At 54.5% G+C, this 9,242-nt stretch overlaps 1 protein-coding gene across 2 annotated transcripts; it reads right to left on the reverse strand.

The window, feature by feature from the left end:
• Positions 1-306: 306 nt before the first annotated feature.
• Positions 307-7,814, reverse strand: DCAKD (dephospho-CoA kinase domain containing). 2 transcript variants are annotated; one of them, XM_009287859.2, is made up of 5 exons: positions 7,700-7,814; positions 6,148-6,265; positions 3,974-4,177; positions 1,938-2,025; positions 307-1,399 (listed from the first exon to the last, which is right to left on the reverse strand). In XM_009287859.2, exons 2-5 carry the CDS (start codon positions 6,257-6,259, stop codon positions 1,114-1,116), a joined length of 690 nt encoding a protein of 229 aa, XP_009286134.1. In that variant the 5' UTR covers positions 6,260-6,265; positions 7,700-7,814; the 3' UTR covers positions 307-1,113. The 2 variants fall into 2 exon arrangements, with proteins under 2 accessions (XP_009286134.1, XP_009286133.1); XM_009287858.2 differs by having other exon boundaries at positions 7,696-7,814.
• Positions 7,815-9,242: the final 1,428 nt, after the last annotated feature.

A 9,242-nucleotide genomic window follows, 5' to 3' on the forward strand; every position in this document is an offset into this window, starting at 1 on the left:
CTGGGGGGAAAGCGCTGACCACAGAAAACCACAGCGAGTCCCAGGATCGCATCCCGGGAAGCCAGCTCACGGTGGGGGGGCTGATGCTCCGAGCAGCTCGACCGCTGCAGGGATGTGTAGTGTAGGGGGGCTGATGCTCCGAGCAGCTCCCTGGGACCGCTGCAGGGATGTGTACCGGGGAAAAAGCACGAGCGCGCTCATCAGCTCCGCTTGCGTGCGGTGAACTTTACAGAGCGCAGCCGTGCCCCGGCATAGGAACAACCTGGGAGCGGGCCAGGAAAGAGCAGCGCTGGCAGCCCGCAGGTTGCAGAGCCGTGGGGAGCCGGCTGCTGTTTAGCACTTTATTAAAACGAACGTGAAGAGCCAGCACCTGTTTCGCCCAGACTCGTGCTCTCCCGCGGGGAAACTGCCGCCGAAGGAAAACTCAAAACAGCAGTAAATGAGTTTCAGCGAGGCAGGTCCCAGGTCTCAGCCTGCTCCGGGGACGTATCATACCCTCAGATCCAAAGCCAAGGGTGACCCACAAGTGATGAGGACAGGAGGGAGGGCAAGCGAGCAGCCAGCTGAACACCTAAGCCATGTGAAATGAGGCCCTGTCTGTCCCCCCCAGGCAGATTTAACATGTTTCCATTAAATCAACGTGAAAGAAGAGGAAATCTCATGTCCAAATTCAGATTAGCCGGGGCTGCGAGCTAGGAGGGGATCAACCTGGGGATACCTGCTAGCACAAACAGGACCTGAGAGGCCACCTGCTCCCCCAGTGAAGAGATTGTTCTGGAAGACGTTAAAGTGCCTAAATTCACTGAAGTCCCACTGTACAGACCCACGGGGGGATAACGAGAGCCTCATCCCCTCCAGAGGCTGCAGCCACGAAAGGGGAGCGGTCCCACCCCACAGACACAGCTGGTGGGTAAGAACCTGAGCAGGAAGAAAGGAGATGGGAAACAGTGCCGGAAAAAAAATCCCCTCTGTTCACCTTGGGAGGTCTGCGAGGAGACGCCTCATCCCACTGTCTGCATTCTGCTGGCAAAGCTCATTAAAAGAGGTGGCCTTTCACTGCCCTTTTCAAACCTGGAAATTCAGGCCTCTTCCATGACAAAAAGGAAAGGTGAATTAAGAGATGAAATGCCGGAGGAGGAGGTACACCAGCCCTCCAAGCCCGGCTACAACTGCGCCCACTGCCAGCCGTGCCCAGAGGAAATCCAGGGAATCCTCCAGGCGGGCGTGCAGCCTCAGGACCTGCTGGCGCATGCTCTCCCGGTCCCCCGAGTTGTCAATGACGTGACTCGCTAATTTGCGCTTCTCGTCCAGCGGCAGCTGGGAGGCGATGCGAGCTTCTGCCTCCGCCTGGGACAGCCCGTTCCTCTTCATCAGCCGGGAGAGCTGCGTCGGCGGGTCACTGCCGGGACAGGAGGGTGGCGCTGAGATGGGGGTGTGGGAGGGAAGAGGGGGTTTGCCTGCCTTCCTCGGCACGAGGGGAAAAAGCCGGGGTAAAGTGTGTGGGGGGGGAGATGCTCCCCGCTTCATTTCGGATCCGGCGCAGGCATCCCGCGCTCGGATCAGTGGAGCCAGCACTTGCAGCGCTGCCCAGGCTGACCCCGCTGCGTGTTTTTGGCATTCCCATGGCACATAACACTGGGGCAGTGCCCCAAACCCTGCCCCAGTCAGCGGAGCACGGGTTGCGGAAGGTCCAGTGACAGAGATTTCCCCCGTACGATGGTGCCAGGTTTCGGGGAAACCTCAGTAAATGCCCCTCGTACACTAGGATAAAGGAAGGTGCCGCTTCTCACACCTACAGAAAAGAGGTGGTGTTATCGAAAGGCTTCACACCAAGGCCGAAGCTAAATCCTCACCGGAGCAGGAGGGACGTGACGGTCCCCTCCAGCCTCTAAGAGAGGTGGCAGCATCCCGGTCCTCGTGGTTCACGTGGCACTTACCAATAAACCAAGACCGTGTATTTCATAAACTTGGTCAATCTGTTGGTCTCGAAGAGCAGAGGGATGTCGAGGATCACGTAGCGGTAGCCTGCAGAAATGACACACCCCCCACCCCCCCCAAAGGGCATAGCGTTACTCAGATTCCCCAAATCCCTCGTGCTGCACGCGCACCGCGGCCATGGCTGCTCCAGCAAAGCAAGCGGGAGAGCTCTATAGCTCCGTGATTACAGCCGAGAGGAGAGCAGAGCATGCTTGCCCTCCTTCCTCTCGGAGGGAGGAAATGATTTTGTTCCAACTTTCCAGAGGAAAAAAAAAAAAAAAACAACAAAAAAACCCAACCACCCTAACAACAAACCCTAACCTGGATGATCTCAGACCAAAGGTGAAGCTGCAGAAATATAACGAGGAGCTGAAATGAGAAGCTCAAATGAAAGCGCCTGTGCCTGGCTGGCGAGAGCGGCAGTCACGCCGTCGTTGCTGGCCTCTCCAGGGGAGCAGTGCCCACAGCAGAATTTGCTCTCCTCTCTTTCGCGTGTCCAAGACTTCGCCAGGCTGCGGTCATTTGAGCCGATGTTTCCCAGCTCAGTTTTCCTCCCTTTATGGAAAGCTTTAGCTAAACAGTTCCATTTTTCCAATGGGAGCAAGGAAATCCTTGCAGACCTCTCACAGCTGTGACGCTGAAATGCGGGGGTGCCTCCAGGCACAGCCCCAGGGCCTGAAACCCCCCCAAAACTGGCCAAGTTTGGTTCAAAACCACCGTCACCATGCGGAGCAGCTGGCGGAGGAGAGCTCGTAACCGCCAGCCGCCGTCCTCCCGGTCCCTGCAGCCCACCCCAGGCTCTCCACGTGCCTCTGCCCTTCGCAAGCGCCAACTCCCCCGGCAGACAGCAGCGTTTGGGGACGTGGGGGTACGCCCCGTTGAGCCCAGAGGAGCAGGCAAGGGTAGGGAAAAGCTGCAAGTCAGGACCTTGCTCCCCTGTGTATGTCCCAGCCGTGGGGACACCTCCAGTTTTGGTGGTGTCCCCTCTTTATAACAACCCAAACCCCCTAACTGAGCTGGCCACGGCAATAAAAGCCTTGACAAAGACATCATCATCCAGCAAGCCACCATTTTACCAGCATCTCTGCCCAGAGAGACTTCTTGCTGCCCTACAGTTTGATCAATAAGAGCTTTCCTTACGCAGCGATCCTTAGAGACAACATCTAGCTATCCCAAATCATTAAAACCTGACTAATGAGGACAGAGCAGCCTGCTGAAGACACACAGTGCTCTCGCCGAGGGGCAGGACAGCATCCGCCTCCCGAGCCCGCAGCCCCGGGTTCAAGACTCCATCTCTGGCTCCCGGCTTTCCCGCCTGTTGCTTCCTTCGCGCTTTCTCCTCCTCCTCCTCACCCCGCAGCAGAGCACGGCCCCCGCAGTGCCCCGGCACAGGCCTATTCAGCTGTCACAGGGCTCAGCTTTGATAAGCTCCATGAAACCAGACTGACTCTATTAAGACATCCTTCTGTCTACACGGAGACCTCCGAAACAGCTGGTGATCTTATCTGGCATTTGATTAGACCAAGTTTGACAGCTGAATTTGTTATATTTATCAGGGGAAAAAGCGGGACTTTGGAAACCACAGCTGTCAGCCCATTTCTCACCTTATCGAAACTAAAAGGGCTCCGCAGCTTTCATCGAAGCCCAGGGAGGTTGGGGGCAGGGAAGAATATTTGGCCGTTTCGGAAGGTATGACATTATCCAGCAAGTAATCTCAGAAGAGGTCTCACAATGCTTTTCTCAGGCCCTACAGATGTACTTTAAACCATAGAAGAAGAAGGTGGTGAAGGGCAGCAGTGAAAGGCAGAAATGAATCAACCGCTGACGTGAAAGGCCACCGGTGGCAGAGCACAAAGGCCGTCACTCAACGTCGGTTCCCTTTCTCCTTCCCCGTCCCCCTCCCCACTTTAAAACCAAAGGCAGAGCGAGCGGAGACAGCTCCTGCCTGAGCAGGAGCCCCGGTGTGCTGAGACGCCAGAATTGCCCGGCCTCTTACCTAGCATAAAGTACTTCAAGATCTGCTTCAGCATCTCCTTCTGGATCTCCGGGTGGGTGATGGAGTTCAGCAGCTGCCGTTTCTCCGGGTGGGAGAAGATAATGTTTCCTAGAGCCTCACGATTTATCTCTCCATTCTCGAAGAGGATCTCGGTGCCAAAGTAATGCACTATCTGCCGATAGGCCTTGAAGTGTAGCTGCACCACTGATAACATTAAACAGCCAGAGGTTAGAGCCAGTTCTACAGCACAGTCGGTGTTTGCATCAGCAATCGGCCTCAAATGAGTTTTGTTCATTAAATAACCGAGCTTATTCTCCTCAGCGGGCAGCACATCTGCCTGCCAGCACACGCTGAACCGAGACCGGCGTGGCTCAGCGCTACAGCCCGGCAGACACCTGGCATCGGTGCTGCAGAAATGCGTCTGCAAAAAAACCCTCTCAGCCCAAGGTCCCTTTGAGGGCTGACACTCGAGAGATCGAAGCATTCTGCAAACATTAATTCAGCGCCACAGCCCTCCTCGTGCGTGCTGCTGCTTGGGGTCAGAAGTCAGCAGGGTGGGAGGACTCGCTGACGGCTACCAGCCACGGCACGGGCAGGAACGGGGGCTGAGCCGATTCCCACCGCCTGCAGGGCGAGGAGTCGAGCAGGGAGATCCTAAAGGGACGGGGACCAGCGTCAGGCTTATTTTAGCTGAAAACTTCAGTGCTAGCTGAATACGGCCTGGCTGCTACAAGTTGGCTCTGGCTGCTACTAAGGTTTGGTTTTTTTGTTGTTTTTTTTTTTTTACTGTCTTTCACCTTAGTCACCAAATTCTTCACGAGAATGAACTCAGAAACCTTCTAAGAGATCAATTCCCAATAGGTATTTGCAGGGACCCTGACGTTACACACGTGTATAATTTTAAAGCCACCAAAAAACCACGAACAAAAACGATGCAGTAATAAAACCATAATCAAGACCAAACTGAGGCTAACCACAGAGCATGACAGACCGTATGTGATTTTCTCTCCAAAATCCAGGAACATTGCCACAGGTTGTAACCTCAGGCCAACCTAACAAAAATCTTTAAGACCCATTTCTTTCTCCCGTGGAATTTCACATTGAGGTAGTTTCAGGATGGGTGAAATCCATATAGTAAATAAACACATGTAAAAAAGGACTTGGGGAAAAATGAAGTGATTGGTAGAAAACCGACACTGAGTATCTGCAGTGTTTTCCTATCGTCTCTGAGGGCTTTTAGCACCTCCAGCAAATTTTCCACACCTCGAGGGGAATTACAGTGCAATAAAATGTTAAGAGCATCACAGCTTTGAGCGGCTACACGGCAAGTTCTTCACCAAATAGAAAAGCGCAGGCACTTCAGAATGACACTGCCTGCACCACTGCTCAGCTGCAGACCCGAAACCTTCCGCATACAAAATCAGCAGCCCTTCCCGGGGCGAGCGCTGCTCTCCTCGTTATCCCGGTGGTACGGAGGGACTAACATCTCGCCCCCCATCGCGCAGATAATCGGGGAGAGCAGGGTCTGCTCCAGTCCTGCTGAGGCAACAGATCTGGATTTCTGGGTCTTTTCTGTAGCCAGGACAGCACATTTCCAGGGCAGCGAGAGGCAGGTGTGCTGTGCAGAAGCACAGACCAAACTCCCTCTGATCTGGGATATTTGGAGCCTCTTTTTTTGAGTGCATTAAGGCACAAGTAATTTTGTGGACCAATCTCTCAGTATTTACAACCAAGCAACATCCAGCACTGAGGGAAATTCTTTTTCAAGCGTGTTAGTGATCCCACCTAACGTAACCACGTTACAGGCTGGGTGTCCCGGGGTTTAGGGGGGACATCAGATCAGCCGAGGGAACCTGCTTTACAGAGAACCGCATTTATTTTGCCCGGAGTTGGCTTTCAAAGCTGGGAAGCATTGCACTCCAGGAGAGGGAAACTCAGGGCAAGATCTCCCCACGGTCTTTACTAGGACATGATCTTATTTTATTTCTTTATTAAAATATATCCTAGTTCCAATCCCCCCGACACAGCTGCTCCATGCAGCCTCGTCAACTGGGGAATGGGAGGGAAACACTTATCTAATGTACCCAGAGCACCCTCTGCCGACTGCGCTTCCCCGCGTCAATCCCAGTTGTCAGGGGAACCTCAGGGAGAAAGATCAACTATGCAAAACTCACCCTCTCTGGCAATAACATCAGCATCAATCACAGCACAGCCCAGTTCCCGGAGTACGGCCACCACCGTGCTCTTCCCCGACGCGATTCCACCCGAGAGTCCGACCAGGAACATTTTGCTCTGAAACAGAAAGAAAAGAGCTGAAAACGCGCCAGGACAGGGCCGTTTTGTTCACGCTGCGCACATCAAATATTTATCCCAAACAAGCAACTTCATTCAAAGCTCATTTTCATACGTTCTCAGGGCGTTACAGAGACATTAGCACGATTTTGGCACCCCTCTGAGCTGGGTACCCCTGTTTTGCAGGCTGAAGAACGGCGCTGGGTTAAACGAGGCTTCCCTGGACCCTGCTAACTCTGGATGTGCAACTTGAGCCAACCCTAAGTTCCTCCAGCTAGTTTACCTGCAGCTCCACGCAACTCGCTCCCCTTTAGCATCGGCACCCATCAGGCCACAGTCTCACCTACAGCACCCTAAATCAGAGGACGTTTCTGGCAGGGTTGTCAAGGGTGACCCAGGATCAGTGACAAAGGGGAAGAATTCAGACATCTCAGCCCGGACCGGGAAACGCGAGGACTGAGAGGGAGAGCCCTGCTTGATCTCTACAGCCAGGGTGTTAAGAGGAGATAAGCTACCTCTGACATAATCAGGACACAAAGCACAGAAGCCAGTAAGTAAATCGCATCCCCGCGTTACTTGGAAGCCAGCACAGTCATCGGCAGCCCAACAGACACAAGAAATCATGGCTCTGAGCAGCAAACTTGTGTCTCTTAGCTTGCAAACATGGCACTAAACGCAGAGTCTGCGCTTGCTGATGGCCTTGAGGCTGGGAGGGAGCTGGTAACCCGCCGGCCGACCCGGAGCAGACAACTTCTCTCACGGTTTCTGCACCAAGATCTCTCCCTACTCAGTCCAAAACCCGCAACCCTCTAAATCCCGCTTGCACCCGTTCACCAAAAGGCTCAGCGACACAAAAGCAGCTGTGGACAGGAGTGGGGACCCCTGCGAGCAAGGTGGTATCTGCCTTCCTGAAAAGGCAACAGCCAGGCTGGGAAAGCACGAGTCCTGCATGACCTGGGGCAGCTGTGGCGTTGCAGGGAAGACCCCAGCGTCCCCTCTCCGGCCCCCACAGACCAACACCGGCCCCAGCCAAGGGCATCCAAGGCTTTGCGCAGCCAAGTCCTGCAATTCCCCAAGGACAGAGCCTCCAACTTTGGCGTCACCTTGTCTAGGGTAACGCCACCCTCACAGACGAGGAGCCCGAAGCTCCCAAACCCCAGCTTGTGGCTGTTGCCCCTTGCATTTGAGAAGAAACTGGCTCCGTCATCTTTGGCCAGGAGCCACAGCCTGCTGGTAGACACCCCTCAGCTTCCTCTTGCCCAGAGGAAGGGAGACCCAGCTCCCGACGCCTCTCCCGGTGAGCCACGTACCCCAAAACCCAACGATCTCGGTAACCATCGCTCTGCCTAACCTGGTTCTGGTGTCACACCTCCCTCCAGACACCACAGCCACCAGCCCCAACAAACTCTGCACATACAGGAACCAGGTACCTACTGCCCGCGCCGTCCCCCACGAACGGGGACCGCGCCGCTTTGCACCCAAGGGCAGCAGTCAGGAACACGGGCCTGCAGGGTGGCTGAAGACGGGTGAAAACACAGCACTGCTTCCTTTTTGCTAGGAAAAAAAAAAAAAAAAGACACTTTTGTCGTAACTCGGTCCTACAAACAGGACCCAGACCCATGGTCTGGCGGTGAGGAGAGGGGTGGATAAGTCCTGTGGCAGCTGGAGGCAATTCAGCAGAGGGAGGAACCAGGAGTTAGAGCAAAAGCCGGCAGCACCTGCCAGCAGCGTCGTTTGCTTCGTGGCTGCCGAGAGCCGACGCCAGCCCGCAGCAGCAGCACCACGTGCTCTTTTCCCTTCCAAGACACCAGGCAAACAGATGGGTTTAACTCGAGCAACAACGAGGGGGAATTCAAAGGGAATCAGAAAGGGCACTTACAATAAACATCAGTGCTTTGCGGGAGGCTGACGTAAATCTCAAGCTTTGTTGCCAAGCGAGTAGCTGGTCCCCACGGGGAGCCTTTCCCAGTGCTACGGTGGGCTTGGCACAACAGGGGGGCTGTTTCCCTATTTATTGCAGCAGGTTAAAATCCAGCCCTCCCTGGCAGGATTTTATACACCCTCTGCAACAGCCTACAAGGGCTAACGCTGCACAAGGGGAATCAGGCCTTTGGTGTGCTGCCTCGCAGGAGTGGAGGCTCCACTTGCGTGTTTTTTAAAAATACATTAAAATCTCTCCTGCCCATGTAGAGTAAATACAGGGTTTTAACTGCAGTAACCCCTACGCTCTGGCCTCCAGCCGCAGCTGGGACTTGGTCCCAAAAAAACCTGCTATTTCTGTCCCTCCGTTGCATACCTCCGCAGGCAGGCGGCTTGCTGTGAGAATTACTGCAGGGGTAAAAGAGCGCTTGGAAGGGTTAGTCTAGAAACCACGGCCAAACGGGGTTTGAAAACATTTGCGCTGTCACAGGGCCTGTACAGATATAAGACCCACGGTACGAGGTATAAATATTTAACGAGCTTGGGTTTGAACTGTACACAAGGGTAGAGAGGCCAGCCCGTTCCTGCAGATGTTACAGGCAGGAGCCAGAACCAGTTTTCGCCAAAATACACCGGTTTTTGGTGAATGTGGCCTCCGCCAACTAAATCAAACATGGGGAAAGCTGAAACGCGAGCCACAGAGGCTAGTCAGACTGGAAAACTCAGCGAGTTAGTCCTGCTGTGAGGAACGGTGCCCTGGGAGATGTAACCCAGAGCCCTGAGGAAGCGGCTGCTAAAGACTGAGGTACCCAAATTTCCCCCCTGTCCCGACTCCTCCGGTTTTTGAGCACAGCGCAAGCCGCCCGCCTCAAGCCATCCATCCGGCGCCGCGGGGCCGAGGACAGGGGCCGAAAGGCGTCCTCCAGCACCATGCTACACCCGGCCCTCCTGCTACTCCCACCCACGGCTCTGGGGCCTGGCGCACTGGCAGACCTGGTGTTTGGCTGGAGAAGGCTGAAATTAAAAGCAAAAATCATAAAATACATCATTAACTTGG

The sequence above is a fragment of the Aptenodytes forsteri genome, unplaced genomic scaffold, assembly GCF_000699145.1.
Source record: "Aptenodytes forsteri isolate BGI_AS27 unplaced genomic scaffold, ASM69914v1 Scaffold249, whole genome shotgun sequence".
Taxonomy (NCBI): domain Eukaryota; kingdom Metazoa; phylum Chordata; class Aves; order Sphenisciformes; family Spheniscidae; genus Aptenodytes; species Aptenodytes forsteri.